At 30.6% G+C, this 26087-nt stretch overlaps 1 protein-coding gene across 1 annotated transcript in view; it reads right to left on the reverse strand.

Moving 5' to 3' along the window:
- Nucleotides 1-26087, reverse strand: part of LRP1B (LDL receptor related protein 1B) — a 1647539-nt gene that overhangs the window by 82999 nt on the left and 1538453 nt on the right. The window contains exons 74-80 of the mRNA XM_039855262.1: nucleotides 25787-25924; nucleotides 24121-24255; nucleotides 21339-21458; nucleotides 19501-19742; nucleotides 9344-9567; nucleotides 7640-7746; nucleotides 485-601 (exon numbers count right to left, since the gene is read on the reverse strand). Of these exons, the coding sequence (XP_039711196.1) occupies nucleotides 485-601; nucleotides 7640-7746; nucleotides 9344-9567; nucleotides 19501-19742; nucleotides 21339-21458; nucleotides 24121-24255; nucleotides 25787-25924 (1083 nt within the window). The remainder of the gene's footprint in view (nucleotides 1-484; nucleotides 602-7639; nucleotides 7747-9343; nucleotides 9568-19500; nucleotides 19743-21338; nucleotides 21459-24120; nucleotides 24256-25786; nucleotides 25925-26087) is intronic.

Consider the following 26087-nt stretch of genomic DNA (forward strand, 5'->3'; position numbering starts at 1 on the left):
AAGAGCACGGGTAGATTCTGCAGTCACTGGTAGCAGAGGTAAATCGTCATCTTTATACACTACTTTCACTTATCAATGACCCATAATAATAATTAATATTATATCATGTTTTACTATATACAGTAACTCATTTTCTGGTTGTTATCTCTGCAATTTGAAATAAAAACTAGTCTTCACAGAAGCTAATTTTGACTACTCGAAGTGCTCCACTCAGAATGCAATATCCAAGAAGACAACATACAGAATATTTTCTCAATCTGGGCAGTGATGGACCATGTTTGTCTTAGAGTCAAGAAGTTCTTCTGGCCTGGCCTCTTCATTATTCTAGTAGGAATAAAAATTGCAATCTACAGTAAGAGCTACAAGTTAAAGGAGAAAGAATTTGAGGAAATCCAGAGTATAAAGCTTTCATATTTATATTTACATACCACTATTTAATACTCCCAATAATAATTAAAAGCAACAATAAAAGCACTTCACAGACCTTGTGTGCTGCTGACAGAGATTACTGAATCAGAGCCATCATACAGAACACTACCAATAAGAGAGAGCTCAAGGTCAGCCCAGTATATCCGTTCACTAAAATGATCCACAGCCAGACCTGCAAAATCAACAGACACAAACAAATAACAGAAATAAATTAGATATTATTTAAAATTATGTTTTTGGTTTTTAATGTATAATTATGATAGATGTTTTTCTTCAAGCACCACAGAAATTACATAGTCTACATCATTGTACAGTACAAATTAGAAAAAATGAAATAATTAAATCTTTATCTGAAATATATGTGTATAGATTACATAGAATTTCTTTAATAAGGTGTAGCAAATATCTTACATCACATAGAAATAGCTACCCTAAATATCCTTCCTTTCCACACTTACTGATTTCTTAATTATGACTATTTTCTAAAAGACTTTTGCATGATATTTTCATTTTTTTCTTTATAGTAAACACGTAATCATTTCAACAACTTATCCAACCTTTATTTAAAATAATTCACTATAATTAGATAATTTCGAATCTTCATTTCTTTGTAAATACAAGAATCATGAACTTAATCATAAGATATTTTCATCTATTTGGAGTTGGCCTACAGTATTGTGAGATACTTGTTGTGCAGGCCAAAGTTTAAATTGATTAAAGAGTGATGCTACTTGTAGAGACAAATGAATAATAAATTCATTAAGGTACTAGTATTTAAATTTTTCTCCCTATATTTTTACTTTAATCATTAATTTGCTCTGCGATTGCTTATCTTCATTTTTATCATCAGTATCTGCTAGTGAATAATAATAAATTATAATAATATGTGGTAAAAATGTTTTTTATTTATTCAATTTTTAATTTGGGGGGTTTATAAAGTGATTGGAGTCCAGCCAGTATATTTTTGCAAAAATATTATCAACACATAGAATATCATAAGGAAGGTTCCTTCAGTATAAAAAAGTAACATCTCTGACATATGGATTCTGTAGTAAATCTTCACTGCTATAGATATTTAACTTTTGTCACATGGCTAGTCTTTAGATATGATGTAGTGTACACTTTGGCAGTACAATGCAAGTAAAATACTTTTGGCATCTGAATGTTAAGGAGCTCTTCCAATCAGACATTCAATAAACAATGGAGGTACACCTAAATGGCAAGACAACTAAATAAAAGATAGTTTTCAGTTTGTACTAATTATATTCCTATATAGATGGATCAAAATTTAAAAATTAGAATTAAAAAAAGTCATAGAGAACATCGTTTGGGAATAATTCTTCAATTAAGTAGGGAGATCTAGCCCAAATGTAATCAAACTAAATATAAATATTGTTTCTAAAGTATGAAATAAGTATGTAGTATGCCCAATCAGCCTCTGAGAAATTACTTCACAATTAAAACAAGTGGCCCATGTTCTACTATTTCTGCTTGCTGATTAATTTGCTATTTGGAATCATGTTGGGAGCTATATTTTTGCTTCTTCACATGTAATTATGAGTAACATGAACCATTTCATGGTTCAGTTTCCTGCTGCCACCATTTTATTTCAAAACAGTTGTCTAAAAAGGGTTAAAAACATTTTTTCTTTCTTTTCTACCTATGTAATACAATAAAGAAGATTAAAAAAAAAGAGCTGTGCCAAATAACAGATCTTTAGATTTGAAAATATTGTTTTCTAATTACAGAAAAGAAGAAAACAATCGTGTGTAATCCAACTTAATTACCAATATGATTTCTTCAGATTCAGCAACAGTGAAAAGTTCTCAAAAATGTCATGCACTGCATTATTAATCTAGTCTGGTCTAAGACATACCCATCTTTACCAGCTCTGGCCACATACTATACTATTAAATGGAATTACATCTTGATAAAAATTATATAGCAACACTCTTAGAAGAGTGGGATTTATATTCCAAAAATCCACAAATCAATGATTTTGATTTTTTCTTAAGCCCTTTAATAAAAGATATAGTTTTTTAAATTAAAAAGCTAATAAAGGAATCAACTAACTTTTCTCATTATAGAGATGAGAGTCAAGTTTATATGAAAAAACAAGTCTATTTCTATTTTTAAAATATCATATCTTTTTTGTCTTAAATGAAGAACCAATAATAAAATGGGGGGAGGAATCAATTTCCAAGAAAGTCATTCTTATATGAACTGAAGATGATGAATATTTATAACTGAGTCAGTATAAGAACAGAAAGTTAAAAAAAAAATCCCACACTATTTCTAATAAAGCATAATGGAATCACAGTTTGGAGGGCTTGTAAAAAATAAAGACACAGGCTCACTAAGGTTTAGGAATGCATGATAATGATCTTAATTATGTAGCAATTTTCTTAACATGTCCCATGATACCAATACTACTTTTACATTTTAGGGATTTTTGAATTTCACTTTTGTTGAATTCTGAAACTTTCCAAGATCCTCTCACTAGTTCTCCTATTTCTACTATGGTCAAAAAACAAACAAAACAAAACAAAACAAAACAAAATCTTATGAGAAATTGCCATAGTACCAATGTACTATTTAACAGACAAGATGTCAAAAGAGCAATAAATTAAAATTAATGTTTCAAAAATGGAGAAAAAATTACTTACATTCTGTATTAAAGGAAAGCCAAGATTTGTAAGGTAGTAATAATTACCAAGTGTGTGCTACCATATACTTGATTTAAAAAGTAATGAGGGGTCCAGAAAACTAAAGATATTTACTACTATATCAAATTTAATTTCAAAAATTGTTAAAGTATTTTCTTTTTGTGATAGGCTACCTACTTAGAATCTTAAACTCCAAACTCTATTAAAGCCTTTTTCTGAATAATATATGACTGTTTCAGGGTCAGTGTGTACTTTTTTATTCTCTCAGAAATTACCACAATTTGGGAGAAGCTGCAGACAACATTAATAAGCTTCTGGAGATCAAATAATATGGTATTTAAATCTAACTCATGTAATCCTATATACCTTCCTACTAGAGGGAAAACTGGAAAGTGTTCTTATCTGACTTTGCCATTATTAACCCAATATTTATTCATAAGGCACCATATACTGCCAAGTACCGGGCATGGAGCATAGAATAAAACAGATTACATTCCTGCTCTAATGGAGCAAGCTAATCAGCCAACAAACAGACAGACAATTGATTGAATCAGAAGATAGATTATGCTTCTTGTGTTTAAGATAATACCTAATAAAAGAAAAAAAAAAGTGTGTCATTTGTTAAAAGAGGCCTTAAAACCATACCATGGCTTAGAGTGTTAAAAATTGTAGGTATTCATTTCTTTATTCATTCAACACATAATTATTTTAAGCACACTTATTACAGGTAAAATAAATGTTATTAATACATTTTACAGATAAGAAAATTGATCCTCTAAAGTTTATGAAGGTTGCTCAATTTTAACTCAAGCCTATATAAATGGAAGGCTTACGTTCTTTTATACTAATCCATAGTTCTTCTGTGTAAGGCACTATGCTATTCCCGATAGATTATACCATTTTCCTTTTAAAACCCTTTCTCAACTATGATGACAGTGAATTTTGTTTCTTGGCTTCTATTGCACAAACACCTTTGTAGTCTTCATTTTTTTTTTTTTTTTTACTTTTAAATATAAGCATCTCACAAAATTCTAACCTAAGAAGCCTCTTTGTTTTCCACTTCCTTGTCCATCTTAACAATTTCAATAATTTTAAATATCAGCTTCCTGTTACTAATTCTCCAAACTAAATTTCTACTTCTGCTTCGAGCTCCAGGACTAAAAATTTCAATTATCTGTAAGCTATCTCCATCTGATTGACTTGGCTTGCGTTGCAACCACACCTGCAACATTTGCCTGTGGCTGAGTGACGGCATCACACAACCTGTGCTCAAGTAGTACATTCTCAAAAATTCTACTCTAATGATTTAAAAATGTCACAATGAAAATTACTTGCCCCAATTCCTGACCTTCTTTACTGCTCTATTTTTACTCTTTTCTCCATAGAACTAAACATCTCATAATCTACTTTATCATTTACTTTTTAAATATTATATTTTTACCATCCCCATCTCAGTCTTCTGCTCTCCGCTAGAATGTAATCACTAGGAAAACAAGGAATTATAACTGTGTGTTCACTCCAATATTACTACTGCCTAGCATCATGCCTGACATATATCGGGCACACAATAAAAATTAGTTGAATGAGTGAACAAATGGCTTCTAAGAGTCTACTCCTGTCAGTGGGGCAAAAGTTCTCAGAGTAAAGTTACTGCGAAGAAAACTCATGTATATCCACTACAAATAGAGTAAAGAACCTCATATCAATTACCTTATTGACATGTCCCTGACCAGATGCTGTAACCTGCCTAACATGAGTCAATGGCACTTTCCATAGTCTTTAATACCCTGCATGGGCCGGCCCCTATGTTTCTCTAAGCCTTCTCACTCCACTTTCCAATTTCTTTACTACGCTCTTCAGCTTTCCTTCAATTCCATTTCCTACCTCAGAGCCTTCTGACCTGTTCTTTACTTTGCATTGCAATATCATTCTCCATCCCATCCCTTCACATTATTTAGCAATTATTCTTAACAATCAACTTTATTCAAAAAGCCTTTACTCTCCACTGTAATCAGAATGACACTTCTGCAGCACTCCACTCTTCTCTACCAGAGCTATTTGCACAAATGCGCATATGTGTGTGTACATACACACACATGCACATACATTTCTGTTTTTGTTTTTACAGTCCCTGTTAGACTATAATGTCCAAGAGTGTAGGGATTCATATTTCCGATGACAAATAAGGCCTGGCATATAGTGAGCAACAATAGTTTTTGAATGAAAAAAAGGATGAATGAAGAAAGAAAACAAGAAGACACTTGTATGACTGACTTTAATTTATTCACTATTCCTCTTAGAGATATTTCTTATCTCTTTATTCTCACATGCGTTCCATAAATTTTTCGACTCTAACTTTGCTTTGCTTCTCTCATTCCTTCTCTCCTTTTTATCTGACTGTTATTATTATAATTATGCGATTCTCAGCTATCATTCAGAACATACAATAGACTGTTAACTGGTCCTTTAGTCTCTGTATCTATTCATTCCCTTGGCACAGTGCTTCTGCCACAACATGCTAGAAGACCTACATTATTCACATCACTCTTTGAATCAAAATTGTACAGTGGTTCATTATTGACTAAAAAATCACATCTAAACATCTTGGCATTTAAAGTCCTCTAATCTCAGCTCATGTTATATTACCTACTCTGTTTTATTTTAAGTTATATTTTAAGTTATTTATTATTATCCTTTGATTTGTTACAGCAATATTTTAAGTTATTTATTATTATCCTTTGATTTGTTAATGAAAACATCAAACTTTGAAGATATAAGTTCATTCCTGATATCTCACAGCTAATGTGATCCCCTGGGGTTAAAAACAAACAAACAAACAAACAAGAATCCTTGTCTCAAGCTTCCTTCGAAGTTCCCTCCTGCAGGCAATTCTATAAACTGCTGCCGAGTCATTCTTTAAAATGAAAATGTTACACATATTATGCTCATGTAAAATGCTAATATCAGAGAATTTTTTAATTTTGCAACTTTTCTATGTCTAAAATTAGTTAAAGATAAAAAGCTAAGAGAAAGAAGTTCAAAGTTCTTTAAATGATAAAAATAGACTTTGGGCAGCTATTACCACTCTCCTCTTTCCAATGTCTCCCCTTGAAGCTAGAATAAAATCTAGTGCTTATCAGTATGTCCCATGTCCTAGATGATCTGCACTGACCACCTTGCCACCTCATCTCTATAATTATCTTGTTTCTCATATGCTTGTAGGCATACAAAATTCTTGCTATTTTTGACATATACTAAGCTCATTTCTAACTCAGAACTTGCTGATCTCTCTGCTTGGAAAACTTTTTCCTCACATATTCATATGATTTGCTATCGCTTTTTTTTTGTTTGTTATCTTTTTCGAATATCACCTTTCTAGATGTGTCTTCTCTGGTAATAATTACAGAAATAGTACTCCTCCATAACTGCCCATCACTTAGTATGCTTTTTTCTATACAGCACTTATAACTATTTGACACATAATATATATTCTATTCTCTACAGAAAGCTAAGTGTCATGGAAGTTGGACCTTTTTCACAGGTAGAACTTATTTTGTCAGTATATGGAAAAATTTCTGGCACTAGGTGGGTGTTCAATTAGTATTTGTTAAATCACTGAATGGAGACACACTAAATTCCAAACACAGTTCCTTCCCATAAAGAGTAAAAACAGTCTCGTTAGAGAAAAATTCACAAGACACATTAAAAGTTAATAAGTGCCAAATATAAATTTTTAACTACAAAAGATATTACAAAGCATAATTGTTAAATAATATGTGCTTTAGAAAATGTGTTCTATCATTTTGATAGGGATGTAGTAGGTAGGGGTGAACGGCACAAAATCTGAGGCTCCAGTAGTCCGAAAATGTTTTATTGAGGAGGAAAAGAGGAAATGCTAAAATTAGAGCTTAAAAGATGGATAAGATACAGCTATGTATACAAAAGTTGGAAGGATATTCTAGATGGGAGCCTGGGATGAAAATGAAATCAGAAAAAGAATAGGAGACAGGAAAAAAGCCTGAACTTCTAACACTCCAAAGAATTTGGAATGATAGTTTAGATGGCACGGCTGGTAGGGAGATTAAAGCCAGATTGAAAAGAGCTGAGAATAAAAAGATGAGAAATCACTGAACCTGTATTTTACAAAAATTATTTGTTTCTCAGCTTTTTGTCCATTTAGTTTCTCATCCTCTAATAATATTACCATCTATCTCAAAATTATTAACATATATCTGTAAAAATACCCTAATACATTGCTATAAACTGTCAAAATTTCATGCATGTGAAATCCTAATAATGGCCTTAAAACTTCGGCAATTTTCAAATAATATGCCTATAATATTACTGGCAATATAATAAAGACCTGATTTTCAAGTTGGAAAAATACAACATGAAATGTTATTGACTTTCATAAAGTAATACTATAAATTATTTTATCTGCTTGTAAAAATGATTATATTGTCAATGAAACTAGAAAGAATTGTAACACTAATGTTTATAGCATATTGCTACACATTTTAGACTGTGTCAGGAAAACACAGTACCTGTGGGTCTCCGTAAATTCTTTTGTACTAAAATCCTTCTCAGAGTACCATCCATGGCTGCTTCTTCTATGTGTGAGTGGTCCCCAACAACAGTCCAATACATCATCCTGAAGAGATATGCAAGTTGATTAGCCTGAATATGGTGTTGTTATAACCCAGCTCTGCTCCAAAACACAGTCTCTTCAGACCATATATCAGAATCACCCCAGAGTCCACGAAAAAGGAAATTCCTGGACCAAATTCTAAACCTACAGAATGGGAACCTCTAATAGAGGTACCCAGGAATCAACATTTTAAACAATCTTACCTATGCAATAAAATTTGAGAGTCACCGTTTAATTGGATGCACAACATTTTATTTCAAAAATTTTATTAACATTTTAGAAAGAAAAGTATTTCTAACACTTGAAAGTATCTTCTTGTTGGGACATAATACTAATTATATTATAGAATACTCATTTTATTTTATTATGGACACCACATCAATATATTCTTTCTTATTTTGATAAAGTAACTATTTTCTCAGGCAGAAATCATTCTCTATTTGGAAAACACCATACTGCATAATTCCCGTAAATAAATAACAGTTGCTTCTTTTAGCTCAGGATTCAATGATCCACTTTGTGGGTGACTAGGAGTTTTATTTAACATTTCCCTACATCCTTTTTTGGTCATTGCTTATAAATGAAAAAGGTAAAAGAGTAAAGAGATAAAAAATTCAAGAAAAATAAATGGTTGTGTTAAATTGTTTAAATTTGATCATAGATATATCTACATAATAGCTAAAAGCACTAATACTCTATACTTAATATTTAATATTATGTCTAATGTTGCAAAATTTTAACATCAGAGTCACCACAGTGTTTATGTGTCCTATGTGTTTATCACAGCAGTTTTATTATTCTGCATGCATAGAACACACAGACACACACACACACTAAATGTATAATGTAGCAACCTTTCAGGGAAAACATCTATTTGCCTCAACATTTGGTTTAACCCATTTCCCGTTTGCCCCGAGAATACTCACCTGCAGCATTTGAGGCTGCAGCATTTAACCCGAGATAAATCATGCATTACAATCCCAAACTTACATTCAAAGTTTGCCACAAAATTCTCGCTTTTATTATTATTTTCGCATCATTCTAGTATATTGATAATTTTTGGAAACAAATGATATCATTTTATTTATAGCATTATGTTTTTAGTAGTGGTATTTCCATTTATAAAATATAGTAATTCTCGATCACTGAAAATATCAAATCCATCCGTAACATGTGTACACGTAATATTAATATCATTCTCGAACAGTTGCCAAAGATTCATTTGATGAATTCGATTTATGTATATATTTCTGTTACATTAGGATTAGAGACAAGTTCTGTTTAGAAATAACTCCAAGAACAGTATTTTTAGTTTATTTTCACATTGCAAACCAGTCAGATTTGCTTCAGCCTCAGGGTGTGTTTATGTAAAATTAAATTAACACTGGCAGTGAGCTGCACTTTTTTTTCTAAATGGGAAATGGGTTAAAAAGAACATGGACATGGTTTTGTATAGAAAAACTGGAGGGATTTTCAAAGTCTTCTGACACTATTGTGTGTTAGACACTCATTACAGAAACAAAACTTCAGAGCACAGGTGGATCAATCTCTAAATGGATATTCATATAAAAGAAAATAAATAACCAAATCATTAACCTACCCTCGTTTAGGGTTTACTGCAATAGCATAGGGTTCTCCAGCCATATTTGTTAAGAGTCTGGTGCAGTTGGGGCCATTCAGCTGCCCTACGTTGATAGAGTACCTCAGATTGGTCCAATGTGTGGTATAGTAACTGAACCAGTGCATTCTGGAATGATCAGTCCAATAGATGTTTCCTGCAACCCAATCGACTGCAATGTCCCTGGGCCTTTTAAATTCAGGACACTAAGACAAAACAAAACAAAACAACAAACCATAGTATTTTCAAAAGCAAATTGGTTGAGTTTTCTGTATCTATACATTGGTGTGTAGAAATCATATTAGCATGATCAGGTGTTAATTGTTACATAGATTTAAAAAATACCTGACATCTATTCTTGATATTTATAGCTGTATAATTTCACAAATCTTAAGTGTACAACTCACTGGAGTTTTACCAATATCATTGGCTCTTTTTAAACATCATTTTGATAGAATATTTCCAGAATTATATAAAGTTCACCTGTGACATCTCTGTTAGTTTTCCTCTGAGAATAATCATAAATTTGATATGAACAGCATAGATTAGTTTGAACAAGTACATGTAAATGGAATGATACTCTTTTATTCTTGACTTTTTTAACCCAACATCATATCTATGAAATTCATCCATATTATTGTGCTTGCCAGTTATTAATACTTTTTACTAATGGGTAGTATTTTATTTTTAGAATATACCATAATTTGTTTACCATTTTACTAATGATGTCCATTTGGCTTGTTTATAGTTTTAGGCCATTATAACTAAAGTCATGAATATTCTTGTACCTGTCTTTTGGTGAACACAAACACTCATTTCTGTTAAGTATTTAGCAAAAAATAGAAATGTTAAGTCTTAAGATATACATGTGTTCACCTTGAATAGATACTGCTAGAATTTTTTTTCAAAGAGTTTGTACCAGTATACACTCTTTTCAGCAATTTAAGGAGGTTCCATTTGCTTTGCATCCTCATCATATATTATTTGATTAAATAGAAACGTTTAGAAGAATACTGCATTTAATCATCTTTGGAGGAAAGTTAGAATCTCTGTCATTTATATTAAACCTGCTAACTTTGATTTTCTACTTAATATTGTATTACTGAATTATTATGAAACAAAGGTATGAGAGTTCATTGGAAATAGACAGCAAATAGAATAATGTATGCTCTATGCCCTTCAATTAACTTGATCACTTTGAGTAGGAAATAGTATAATAATTAATTTAACATGGTCAGGTTTATTGTGCATAACTAAAAGTAAGAAAAGATTCACAGGGGCATTATATTAAGAATGAAAACAATTATTTGAAGGTGATTATAACCAGACATGCAGTCAATATGTAAAAACATTGCTAAGACTGGCAACCGGTGAAAATATGGGTTTTTAACACATAATAACTTCTCATTTGGTTTACTAGTGGACGTGTTTTATTAAGAAGTGGACTTGGATTAAAAGAAGGAACTAAACATCTCAAAAGAACATGAGATTCCAAGAAACAGGAATTTCAAGTCACTATCTGCTGTGAGATTACTGGGATCTAGAGGAAAAAAAATATATGGTTAGAATTAATCACAGAAACCAAAAAATTTCTAATGACCTTTATTATCAATCTTTTCACTTATTGGTTTAAAAACTGAAATTACGAAATTTTACAACACTCCATTTCTGAATGCTAATAATAAATATTATCTATCTACCCAATAATATCTCATGGTTAACTAAAGTTAAATTAAAAAGCATTCTGCAATACAACATGATCTAGAAATTCCATATAAATAATATTCATAGATAGACTATAAAGATTTCTCTCAATCAAACCACAGAATTATTTTTACATGGTCCAGTATCATTTAAATAACTCTACTTTTTTTTTCCATTTTGGAGGCATTTAAAAATAAATATATCAACAAATGCATTGGCATGCCAGTGTAAGTCATAAATTTATAAACGTGAGAGACAACAGGGAAAAAAAATAACCATTATAAGCTGTTTAGAGCCTGTTGGAGCATATTTATAATTTTCTAACACTAGTAAAGGAAACCTTTAGCATGCAAAAAAAAAAAAAAAAGACAGTTCTTGTTTAGCATGAGCATAGAAAAATATCTATTTTCTCTTTATCAGATGTAAATATACACATGGTTTTCTATCATAATGATATCCTTGTTAAAATAGGACATATTTCATGAAAAATTCCACTTTTTTAAATTTAGGATTTTCATTTTATTTCACTCATGCTCAACAAAAGGCTGACTATCTTTCCATTCTGTACAACCAAAGCTGGACTGCTGACAATTAAGAATTCAAATTCCTAATGTTCATAGAACAATAGGAAGTTTTAGTTAGTGATACTTATTCAGATAAGCAGGCTGATGAAGATTCTACTAATGATGAATTATAAAAGAATAAATGAATTTGAGGTCACATTACTAGAATAAAGAATACTGCTTAGAGAAAGAAAAATGTTACTTTTCAGTGCTAAGCACAAGAGATACTAATAAGTTACAAAGTCATTTAAATCCATACATTTATTCTGTGGTTCTTTGAGCAAGGAATTTCTAAAGTCATTCCAGTATCAAGTAAAGTAGTTAGAATATGGAGTAAAGGAAGGTCACACCTAATAAATTCAACTCAAATCATGAATCACCATTGACAAGATGATTCTCATAGAGTAAAAGCAGCAGGGAAAAGATGTTACCCAGTGTCATCTTCAATGACTCATAAAATACTAAATGCTTGATGATTTTCAACACTAAAGAGAGCAGAATTGAAGAAGAACATCAAGAAGACAGCAACAAATGGTCCTATTGTCAAGGAGCCTATGGCCAAATCAGGAAATCAACCTGTATAAAGAGGTTCATAGGAATGAAATAATCCCTCTTTATTGCTCACAGTTGGACCAAGATTTGAATAGCATAAGTCATATAAAAGGGATTCTTATATTAATATCGGCTGGAGAGTAGAAGGCAGAAATTCCTGATGGATCTTGACATAATATATAGACAATCTACAGAGAAGTTCAGCATAAATCATGTAAATGCAGAAAGCGCAAAAACACAGCAAAAGTAAACTGAGGTTCTGTTAGTGAATGGAGTCTGACATGGAAAAAAGAGAAACAGAAAATCTAAGTAATTTGCCTCCAAAGAGGCCAAAAACAATACAAGCATATCAAATTAAAAAGAGAGAGAGAGAGAGAGAGAGAGAGACACTCTCATTTGCCCCTTTGGCTATCTCACTAGACACATAGGACAATGAACTATAGTTACTAATGAAACATTTATGTTTAAGAGACTGCAGAGGTATGTGGTTACCCTGACAACAAAAGGCATTGATCATATTGTTCAACAAAGTAGAAGACGTTTTGCCTGCTTTCTCCAGACAAATGATTTCTTTCTAATAAGCTCTCTGAATACACAAAGTTTTGAGTCCTGAAGCATTCTTTTTTCACAGAGATATATTAGTCAAATTAATGAAACACTTAAATCTTATGGAAAAATTGGCAGCTTGATTATAAAAAATTAGAGGTTAAAATTTAATCTGCTGATCTTTTACAGCTGTTGGACTGTAGAGTATCTGTCATAATTCTATCTTCAGTAAACTAAAGATATGTCACTGGAGACATTTTTTTTTAAACCAAGGAAAGAGGAAAATCTGTAAAAGAGCAGTTCAAGCATTTGAGCTATGGAAATATTATCTTCCTTTTCACAAAATTCCTACAGTTAGCAATAAAATTTCAGAAAATATAGTTAACATAAGGATAGACTGAGGTGGTCACATATTTTATTTGTAAAATAAATAAAATTTATTTCATTTTAGAAAATTTAGTTCATTTTACTAAAGTTAGTTATCTCCTAACGCAATGATATTAAAACGAAGATATAAAGCCGCTCTAAAAAATGTGTGTGTGTGTGTGTGGTATTTGTTAAATTAAATAAAAAGCTATTGACATTTTGGTCTACAAAATATAAATTATAGTAAATTCTCATAAATCAGGAAATAAAAGTAAAATAATGACTACACAAATTCTAAACATTACTAAATTTTAAGACTTAATCATATTATAAAATATCTAGATATTTATTATTTCTACCAAGAAGTTCCTATAGCAATGGAGATATCAAAAAAATAATTTTAAAATGTTATATTTAGCTACAGAATGTGTATGAAGTCCAAAACCACTTCAGAAATGAAACAACTAGCTTCTATCTACAATTTTGAAGAGATTATTTCTATGTGGGCATCTTTAAAGCTATATTTACCTAATTTAGGACAATGCCAACTTGGAAAACACTCCTGCTAGGAGAAAAAAATAAAAGTATGTAATTCTCAAACAATTTCCAAAAAAATATCAAATTTGTCTTTGGGTTCAGAGTCGATATTTCTTATGTGACTTTATCATTTTTTAGCATGCTCAGTGTTCTTTAAACTCATTTCTAATGATTTATCACCCTTCTTTTATAAGAAGCAAAACTAGATTTCAAAACCTTTATTAACACTATCAGGTAAACAAAAAATATCATGGAGGACTACAAAGCATACTAAATTTGAAACCAGAAACAGAAACTGAGTTTAAGATGTAGTTCAAGTGTCTCTATAAATTATGTTGTGTATAAATAAAGACCTTTTCTTTCTAAGTACTAAATTATAAAACATTTTAAAATATTATTCATTCTATGTAAGTCTGCATTTTATATAACCTTAAGGATATACCTAATGTTAATTATGAATTTCCATACATTAGTTAGTAAGTGAAAAATTTATTGGTATTTAAGAGCATGATTTTGATATCATCCTTCTATGTGAATGACCTAGAATTAAAGAATCAAGGGGCCCCTGACATTTAAGTTTAAACAAGCGTAATAATTGAGATATAATGTGGAGTTATCTGAAAGCAGAGGTTGTGAAATGGGAGGTTGATGACTAAATCTAGGTTAATACATAATCAATCAATCAATCAATCAATAAATAAATAAAACTTAAAGTAGATTCTAACTTTAAAATTAAAAATGTATCACTTTCATTTTCAGTTGAGATAGCAGAGTATGTGAACACTGCGTTTGCCTCTTCTCATGACTACATCAAAATTACAACTAAACTGTAAAAAAACTATCATTGAGAATTGCCTGAAGTCTAGTTGAACAGAAGACCTACAACTAAAGACGTACAGAAGAAGCCAACTTGAGATTGGTAGGAAGGGCATAGACGCAGAAAGGGCTGTTTGCCATATCTGTGTGTGGTGGTTAAAAATCAGGGAGAATATCTCAGCTTAGGAAGTCCCTCCTGAGGAGTGAGGATTCCTAGCCGCATACCAGGCTCCCCAACCAGGGGTTCCAGTGTTGGGAAGAGAAGTCCTCACAACTTTTGGCTGTAAACAATCTACTAGATGCAGAGTTCAAAACACTGGTTATAAGGTTGTTCGATGAAAGGGGAAGATTAGATGAACTCAGTGAGAACTTTAATAAAGAGGTATAAAACATTAAAATAAAGATAGAAAACAAAAAATATCAGTCATAAATAAAGACTACAGTAACTGAAATAAAGAATACATTAGAAGGAATCAACAGTAGATTAGATGAAGCAGAGGATCAAATCAGTGATTTAGAAGATAAGTTAGCAGAAAAGACCCACTCAGAACAGCAACAAGAAAGAATAATCCAAAGAAATGAGGATAGTTTATGGGATCTCTAGTACAACATCAAGCATACCAATGTTCACATCATACGGGTATCAGAAGGAGAAGAGAGAGCAAGGAATTGAGAACCTATTTGAAGAAATAATGATGGAAAACTTTCTTAATCTGATGAAGGAAATAGACATATAAGCCCAGGAAGTGTAGGGAGTCTCAAATAAGATGAACCCAAAGAGGCCCACACCAAGACACATCACAATTAAAATGCCAAAGGCTAAAGACAGAGGGAATTTTAAAAGCAGCAAGAGAAAAACAATTAGTTACCTATAAGGGAGATCTCTTTACTTTTCCAAAGTAATCATAATAAATGATTATATTTGCTGACTGGTTTGAACAAACTCAGATGGTTTTAAAAGATGGTTGTTAAATAAGTATAAACAGTTTCAATTTAGAATTATGATGATTTTGATAAATGGATAATAGTGAAGAAAAAATAAAAACATAATGAAAAAGAAAACATTTTACCAATACCCAAATGTTCTGAATTAAGACTGAAGTTTTTGCTAAAACTTGTGTACATACACATATACTTAAGTGTGCTTAAGTGTGGGTATATATGCATACCTAAACACTCAAGTGTGTGTGCATGTGTGTGTGTGTGTGTGTGTGTGTGTGTGATATGTACACAGACCTATTTATTGGATGTGAGGTTTTAGCTAGGACTTCAATTAAAAATTGAAACCTATTAAAGATAACATAATTGGATATTTTGTTAAAAGCTTTTCAGAAAAAAAAAACAGGCTAATCAACTTTTTGAAGATATGATTATTAATGAATAAAGTCATAAGCATGTTTATTATGAACATTCTCTTTTGCATAATAGAGAATATGCCAAAACAGTATCTCATATTCACTTATCAAAATCAGGTAGATCAGATGAACCATTTGTTTTGCTCAGGAATATTTAGTTCTTTAATAGTAAAAATCTAATCTGTATTTTTAATCATTTGCATTTACAAGCATTGACCTACTTTACAGTGCATTCCATCATGTATTTTGCTGTAAAACATTTCATACTAGAAATGATAAATTGCCAGAAAGTATGTACAATTATTGCATAATGCTATCATAATCTGTTCTGACTACTAAAATTTAAAATTGTAAATCTCAGTATGCTTTATATATAGATTAAATCAGTCATCTTTTAAGTTTTAAATTATTTAATTTTCTTAAAGAAAAAAAACGTCAATTTTGTATAGCTAAGGAAGTTATAAAATCATAAGCCTTTCTATCTATAAATAATATTGTCTGCATTGAAATTTAAATTTGTAATCATAATTAGTATTTTAACCATTTTCACAGATTATGGAAAAGTATTTCCTTGATTACTTTCAAAAAAAATAATCATATCAAAAATTACCTTTCTTTGGAATGGACTTCAGTGTACATGTAGTTGTCTGAGTAATCTTTTTCTGACTTCTGCTACAGTATATTTCCTTCTCTTTGCTGAGTTGGGACTATTTCACTATTTCAGTATTTGTGAATGTGCTTTTAAGACATTTGGCTATCACATGGCTAACTCCTTCCATTCAGTGCACTGATAATGGGATTATAACTAAAGTATGCATAGTTTGATTTGTGTTTTTCGTTCTTTCACCTATTGATTTGGAGAAAGAAATCATTGTTCTGTATTCAGCTTAAGAAAAATTCTTGAGTTTCATTTGCCAAGGGGTGGGGAATTCTCAAGTTGGTAACATTTAATATTCGTGTCAAAACTTAGATGAAATAGATTGCATATTCATTAAACTAATAGGTGACTAACTGGTGACCATAAAAGAGCAAATGTGATATATGACAGTAATTCATAAGGGTAGAAAATCAATTCTTTATACACGAGATGGATTTCAGAAAAATAAACAAAATTTCCAAGTAATAACTAAATAGACATAAACTATATCACACATCTTTTGAAAATCACACATATTTACCTTCTGGGAGGAATTTTATAAATTGTTTATTCAATACGATAGCTATTTTTCAGATATGTAAGCCAAGACTTAGAGATCTAATAGGTCTCTCAAGTTAATGTCTAAATTTAGTAATATTATAGCTGCATGGCCATTGGTAAGTCATTCGATTGCTCTAGATTACTCTAGAATGCACATTGTTCATTAAAATAAGATGATAAGTTTGATTTTATTCCATAGTTATAATACTGAGATATCAGGATCACAAAAAGATCTAGGAAGCAAAGTTAAACAATTGCCCTCATCAGTGTAGCCATATATATTTTTAAGAAAATAATATATAGATTGAAATTTCTATGGAATGCTTAATGGCTTAGAACGTGGTGCTAAAACTGATAGCTCAGAGGTTCCAACCTTATAATTATGACATTTTGTTAGCTATAATGGCCTCCTAGAAAATGTATTCTACCGTTATCCACTTTTCTTCTTAGTGAATATTGTTAATCGTGGGTAAGAGAGAAAAAACAAACATAAAGACTAGGTAATAGAACACAAATAATCACCAGCATTAAAAAAATAAATGAAGTTTCATATCTTATTAGAATAAGGCTAAGGCTAATTCATATCTTTGCCATTGGTTACAAAAAATTCTATACCACATTAATAAAATTAAAGATTAAAATTTGTAAATATATACTCATAAATAAATATAATATACAAATAAAATATATACCTTTATATTTTGTGTGTATAAAAATAAAAACTTAGTTACCAAACATTAAAAAAAATTTGGCCTCTGACCTACAATAAACTCTGTTCACTAGGGGATGCTGACTGTATATTATCAAACTCCTCAAGGACAAAAAGAAAATAATTATCAAATCATTTTCACTGAAAATTTATATTAAAACAATTGTACATATAACTATTTTGTCAATTATAAAATTTAGACAAGAGTAAGTTATATATTATCACATTAGAAGTTATTCTAATGTGATAATATACATCACAGAGAACGTCTTGCTAAATATTAATGTCGAAACATTATGTCATCATCAGTATCATCATCATCATCATCATCATCATCATCATCATCATTATCATCATCTTGTTAATAGTAAGCATCTAGATAGAACTTATTATGTGCCAAGAACTGTTAACTCTATTATAGATATAATATAAATTCTTCATTAAAGCTTTATGAAATAGAGGGTACAGACAAGCTAAGAAGTAAGTAAGTAACAGAAAGAAACAAGACTTAGACCAAGGCAGTGTAACTCCATGGTATATATTTTTTACCACTTAATTAACAGATCAAATGGTACCATAATAGCAATGTTTTTACAAAGCAAGCTTTTGTTTTAGAGATAAAGAAAACTAAAGCTAGCCAAGACTCTTAGTCTGCCTTTGGTCTGATAATGAAGAAAGAGATTATATGTGAATGATCAAGGGCCAAGTGATCTAATAAATTTCTTGGTTCTGTCCAAGAATGTTCTCAATAGAACTTAATCTATTATATAACATTGCGTATAGGGGAGGAGGAACTGAAAAAACAACTCTGAATATGTGAATTTTTACTCAGAGTTAATTTAATCTCACCTGAATTCGAAAGCTAATATTGTTTCTTTTAAAACCAGCTTCTTGCTATTTACCACTGATAAAAATGTATTCCAGATTTTAATCAAATGGTATACATCTTTATGGTAGATCTCACTACAGAAAGGTAGTGAAGGCTTCCAGATATATACCTCTGATTCTCTTTAAATACAAAGTTTCAAATACATCCTACTGTGATAACACTTTACTTTTCGGTTGTATGGGAATGGCCAAGACACATAAAAATAAGTATTTATCTGTCATTTTTCTTCCAGGTTACTTCGAAATATAAAATACACAATAAATTGACATGCCCTAAAACAAACAAACAAAAAAACAATAGTCTACAATCACAAATCTAAACAAATGTTCTAGTTTATTTTTCTCAAAAGGAGTAATTTTAATAATCATGTCTATCATATACCAGCAAACAATATTGCTCTGTTTTAGATGGTCCCTGAGATATAGTTGTTAGCAGTCAGAAGAAATGGTATACCATGAAGTTGATCTCTTGCCCTATGAGAGAAGTGTATTTCTCATATTGTTAAAAATAAATCAACTTTCTCTATTTATTTTTGACAGTTTATTTTTTAACATAAAAACAAAATGATTGGTGTTAATAACTTATGATGATAAAACTCTCATGTTCATAATATATTGTTAAACACCATTAAATGTTCTAGAAATGTTTAGTGTCATTCATTACCATTCTTATATAACTAAGTCAAATGCATTAAAATAAAAGATAACCTCATGTAATTAAAATAAATTATATGCAGTTATGAGAATAAATGAATAGAGAAATGTTTTGTTTTTATATAGGAAGAATATTGGAAGACATCACTGACTATATTATTATGTCCTGTGATCAGATATTGTAATAGATTAAAATAAAACAAGAAGGTGGAATGGTATGAGCTTTCAAATAATCAATGTTATTTACTTACAATCAAGCCACTGTTTGCTTGCCTTTTTTCTCTGCCTTGGACCCTTTTGTAGAAAATGCCTCCTGGATTAAACTGAGTACTCCAAATAATCATATCTCTTTGATAATATACGTCCATCCCTGTTATTCTTGAATTATGTTCAATATGAGAAATTTGTTGATGATCGCCACTGTAGTTGAATGGATATATAAAACCCAGGATATCAGTGTCATTAGCAATGTAGAGAACTTGATCTTCAGAGCCTGGAGATTATTATAATAAAATACAAAAATAAAGTAAATTTCAACTAATATAAAAGCAATGATTATATTGTTAAATTATCTTGAATTCTTAACACAGTTTCTTGCTCAATAAAAATCAACCAACTTTATATTGAGTTTTAATCTTCATGGCATTTTTTACATATGATTATTTAAACAATTTTTTAGTTATTAATGTAGGTTTTCCTAGAGAAAAACTTACCTTATGTCTAGAAAATCAGTATTTGTAGTAGATATTCAATGTGTGAAGAGGGATTTCTATTTAGTAAGTCACAGTATATTATGTTCTAATGGTTTCTCATTATTCAGATGCTATATTCTTTACCCATTAAGCTTCAAACATTTCTGAACATTTAGTTTATGCACCTAAGTGATCATTACTTTAGGCTAAGAAATGAAAATTAAGATATGAAGAATCTTCTTTTTCCGATATTCATACATATCTAAAATGTTCTTTTTTTTTTTTTTAATACAAAGATGTCAGTATTTATTACATTCAAGTGCCATCGTTTCAATATTATCTAGAGTCTTGCTAAGTGGAACTCTCTGGCCTGAAGTTTTGACATCAAACAATACAACCATACTGGGCATACTGAAATAAAATCCTAAAGTAAATCTTGAAAGTATCAATTACAATATTAATACAACCAACCATAAGGAAAGATTGAAATGCATGTAGTATCGCTATATTTACAAAAATAGTAATACACGAGGTATAGTTTAGTTGCATAGGTTTAATAGTTCTCAGTGAATATTTACTCTGTAGCAGGCACTGTGTTAAGCCTTTCACAATTTATCTCCTCTTCTTACAGCAATCATGGAAAGTAGGTATTAGTATTCCCGTTTTAGAGATGTAGAACTGAGACTTAGAGAGTTAAATAACTTTTCCAGGCCACACACTCAGAAAAGTGTAATGTTGAAATTCAAATCCAAGTACATCTAACTTCATAGCCCATTCTTGATCCACTGATCATACTTCCTTCCTCTCATAATAACTATCTTATTAACATTTTTCAATCATACCCTATAGCTAACATTTAAATTACAATATTATTTAGTATAAACATGTGAACATTAAAATCCATATTTAAAAAATTCCAAAATCCATATCTGTCATTTAATTTTTAAAAAATGAGTAGAGGTGGTATGAATTTGAAAGCATGATTTTATTTTAAAACCTTTAAAATTCTTACTCAAAATTTTATTCTCTTTATAATGCTAACCTTTAACCTGTTATTTTTATCCCATGGTGTAATAATTTCTCAAATACACAGAATAAGCCATAAGGAAAAATATTTCATATTCTATCATATTAGCTTTTAAGCTTTTACCTCTTCCTGACAAAATGATTTTAACAGTAATCATGTATTTGACAGTCACAACTATAAACCATCCCAGATTAGATTTAATTAAGAATAATAACAAACCAACTGACCAAGTTAATTAGCATTAAAAACTAATTTTATATTACGAGGCATGAAGCTATGGCTAAAATACAAATTGAACCTTTTTTTTTTTCTTCCATAATATGTTTATAACAAAATGATACTAGCATTTGAAATAATGGTTATGACTTACCTTTTGCTATGCAGGTGTTATTTTTTTCTTGAAAATTCTGGTCACATACACATTTATATGATCCTTCCATATTTATACATTGGTGGGAACATGTGCCGAAGACCAAACATTCATTAAGGTCTGAAAAGAAGAGCTCAAAATAGCATCATCATAACCCTCAATTAGTACTTCTATTCCTTCTACATTTCAAAAATGACAAATTTCTTTTTTCTTATTGCAACTTCTTATTTCTGTTTTCTTTTATTGCGGTTGTATTTGTCCTTTCAAATCTTTGTCTGGGACTTGTGCAATATTTTTAGGCCATAAAATATTTTTATAACGGTTTCACTATAATAATTTATCAGTTGTTTGTACATTGTTTGTTAGTCCACTTAACATATTAAAATATCCATTTCAAATTTCCTTAGTATTAGCGTTCACTCAAATAAACAGGTCTTGAGGCTTCCTTTTAAGTCTGTTTCTGATTACCTAACTCTATACCTTTGCACATGTTGTATACTGTTCCTTCGTCCATAATGTCCTTGCTTACCTTTACACAAAGAATTTCTACTCATCTCTCAAAACCCACCTGATGTGAACTCTTCTTCAGTCTCTATAAATGTATGGTAGTCATCCCATAGCTTCTACATTGCTGTTCTGCTATTTCTCTCTTCTAGCATAGTTCACACTATATTTCAGACATGCGGTTATACATTCATACCTTCTACTTGACTGTCAGTCACTTGAGGGCATACATTATGATTTATTAATCTTTATTGCCAGAATTTTGCAAATACCTGGCAGAGAATTAAGATATGGATAATCTCTAGTACATCTCTGGATTCATATACATGAAGTTATTATGTAACAAGAAGCACTATGTGAATTAAACAAAAAAATGGATGCCTATATATAAACATATATATAAATCATAAGTAATAAATAAATATATCACAGGTAATAATCTGGGTATTGGCACATGCCTCTAATTTTAATGGCTTGAGCAGGGCAGGTAGTTGTGGTGAATTAGCTATTTTCTCTTCTTTCTCTTCTTTTACTTTCTATTATGGTAATTCCTCTGCCTCTTTCATCACAGATAGTTTCCCGAATTATGTGATAATCTGAGATAAATTCTTCCCTTGAATTAGAGAGCTTAAAGATAAATAATTAATATTAATTATCTTTTGTTTAGCACTCAACAGGATTCCAAAGGCTCATGGTAGAGATAAAGACTTTCTCAGTGATACTTGTAAATGGCAGTACCAAGGTTTACACTCAAGCTTTCCAATTCTGCTGTCTCTACTATGATACTTTGCCCATGGAGAACATAAGCACTCTCATGACAATTCATTTCTGGGATTGAAATGTAGAGTGAAGATAAAGAAAAATGTATTTACTTATTTCAATGAGTACTATGTCAAAAATCAAGTAAAATATATAGTATCAGCATTTAACCACCAAAAAGTATTACAACAAATATTTTTTATTTGTTTGGAACCTATAATTTTAAACAAGAAATTATTTGTTATCAGTTTCCCTTTGACATGAAATCAAAATAAGCAACAATCTGCATAATTTGATAAAACCTCAGCTCCTTGAAAATTTTCCAAATAGGATATTGAAATTTAGTAAGTATATACAAGAAACAGAGCCTACAAGTCACAAAAATACATGAACAAGTTAATGTTTTTTGAAATTAAAATTTTGAAGAGATGTTTTCTGTGTATAGTGTGTGTGTGTGTAGTTTGTGTGTGTTTCCATGCAATTAATAGTTAGAGTCTAGGAAATAAGAAATATCCTAGTCTCCAGAAATAATTTGCTTTCTTATTAAAATGTAGAAAACAGGTCACCAGTTTTGTGTCCCATGTTAATGGAAAAATAAAATGTCATGAATAATATAAACAAGTATATAATTCAAAATATGCATAAATATAACATAGATACAATTCTCTTTTGGCTGAGTACAATTAATTCATTTTAATAATTTCATTTTGATTCACATGATACAAAATCATTTTTTCTTTAAACCAAGAATAATATAAAGAAACAGTAGAAAAGAAAGCTGGTAGGTAAAAGCATTTTAGGACTTTAATTTATCCTGGATAAGCCAGACTTAGATGATTTAAGTTTGGCTCTAATCATGATAAAATCAGTTTTAATGGAGTAACTTGCAGAAGGTATAGATAGGTCTGTATTTTGTATCTCTATAGTTAAAGCCCTGATTTAAACTGTATTTACATATAACTTACTATGAGATTTTGGCGATACCACATGCTCAATTTTCAAATGATCTCGAGTAAGTTGACAGAGATTTATTTAGATCCTATCTTTGAATTTTAAAGACACATCTTGGTAATACAAAGCACTGTTTAAGACATGGTGTTAGGATAAAATCACAATTCTCTAAAAGTGAATAGCCTATTGCAGCATTGCAAATGCCACAACTCAAGAGAAATGGTCATATAAACAAGTTTTCATGAAGTGCCTCTAATTCTCCAGTGGTTCCTGAACCAGTAATTTTGTTATTTGCATTTCAAAACAGAATTGTAACAATACTACTGAAATTCCTGGAGATCTGAATCAGCTACAGACAAGGTTCTATAGCTTCAGTGATGGTTAGCTCAGCCTCAAAACAAACAGGCTCTTTACCCCAGAGACTTTCATTCTCATAAGTAAACTAGTATCCCGTAGACACATAACATTTTTATGAAAATCAATCCCCCGTCAGCTCACAATTTAGCAGCTTTGGAAGTCTTTTATAACCTAAGATTTAAGAACAAGCTGTTGAGGAAATGTACTATACCTTCACACTGTCTGTTTTTCATGTTTCTCTGAAATCCAGGCTTACAGCGACAGAAAACAGATGTTTTAATTTGATTACAATATGCATCATCTCCACATGGATTCACATTATCTTCACAAGTAAATTCGGTTGGAGCTGGGATTTAAAATACATGATCAAAACTAATATAATTCTAATATCGGAAGTGGAAGTTGTTTTTTTTTTAATTTAAAATTATATGTATTTTAGAGTAGATGACTTTTATTAAATTTATGAAATTATGGTCTTCTCTCCATATAAGCTCCCTTTCTTATACAGGTATAGGAGTAGATAAAAAACTGAACTCATTTACACTGAATATAATTTAGACCAAACTGCCAATAGCTGATATTTATAGCTGTTATCTAGCTACATTACATTCTAAGAGGAAATCAAGAATCAATGATTCAAATGACAAGATATCTTTACAATGTTAAGATGGTTAAGATGTGTGCGTACTGCATTCTTCTCTAAGAACAGAAACATCTCCTAGAAACTACCTAGGGATGTAGGAATTTATTGTTAACCTAGACTCAGTACTTAGGGTACAATCAAGGGTACTACCATGTTATTGAAGCAGGTGAACACAATCAACAGTTCTTAAACTTTTATAGCCTGGACAGACACATGAAGATTGAATATGTAGAATGTTCCAATGGTCATGGGCTGCAACACAGGTTAACATGGACTCTAAGTTATATGTATTTCCCAGCATAATTGTTAGAATTTCATTACTTTATCTCCCATTCAGCAAAATATTTTAGCATGCAAATAAATGGGGGGGGGCGAGACATTATTCTAGGGCTAACACTAAAATAGTTCTATTTTATCTAAACAAATAAAATTATTGAGACATATGCAAACTTTAATTATCAGAATAACCATTATTAATCTCCACTAACTCTTGAATATTTTACAGTTAATTAAATTACATCAGTAGAATTATACTATGGGATAAGGATATATGTGGTCAGATCCTGATGAGCATTGCTTCATTGCCCAGAGAGGAAGTGAGGATGGCTATATTTTGATGCATAAATAAGAAAAGAAAAAACCTCAAAAATAGAAAATATTTTTGACTTTTATAAGCAACCTTAATTTGGAGTCATAGTTTATTTATTTTCTCAATATAAAAAATCAAATATCAAACATTATCTAAACACAAAATTCTTAACAGTCAAGATCCAATAACTCAAGTCCCATAGAACTCTAATGGATAAAATAATTATGGTTTCTTTAAGAATAATTTAGCAATAGATTAAAATTTTAAAATATTAAGACATCATTATTCAACAAATATCCATGTAAAATTTAAAAAGCATTAAAATTATATTTTATAATTATATTTTATAACTAAAATATAAAGAAATACAGATTTCTTTGCTGACATCAAAGTCTGCATTTGGATATTGAGTTCTTAGCTTTAATTCCAACAAGGGTACTCATAGCAAATTCAACCTTTCCCACCTCATATTTTCTGATACTTAATTGACATTCAAGTTTGCTTTAGCAAAAGCTTAAATTGTGTTATTGTTTAAGCACATTTTGAAGAACATTTTTTTTCTCACAACAGTAATGGAAATTTTAGTCATCCTGAAGCATAAACTATACTTGTGTGTCACTGCACTTTAAGAGAAAACAAACTCACTTATTCTGCATCCTTGTTCATCTGAACCATCTCCGCAGTCATCAAGTTGATCGCACTGGAGGTCCACGGGGATACATTTTTTGTTAGTGCAAGCAAACTCATCTTTTTTACAAGGTCTTGCTTTATATGTAAGCTTACCTACAGAGTCGGAAAATGATTAGTGCTTCACCATATCAAAACAAATTTATTGAGCACATAACATGTCCAGAATTTTACTTAATGCTATGAAAAACTTAAGTCTCTAATACTTTATTTGAAGCTCTTGGGGCCAAATTTTAAAATTTTGAAATGCTTGAATTTT

The sequence above is a fragment of the Pteropus medius genome, unplaced genomic scaffold, assembly GCF_902729225.1.
Source record: "Pteropus medius unplaced genomic scaffold, Ma_sr-lr_union100, whole genome shotgun sequence".
In the NCBI taxonomy this organism is placed as follows: domain Eukaryota; kingdom Metazoa; phylum Chordata; class Mammalia; order Chiroptera; family Pteropodidae; genus Pteropus; species Pteropus medius.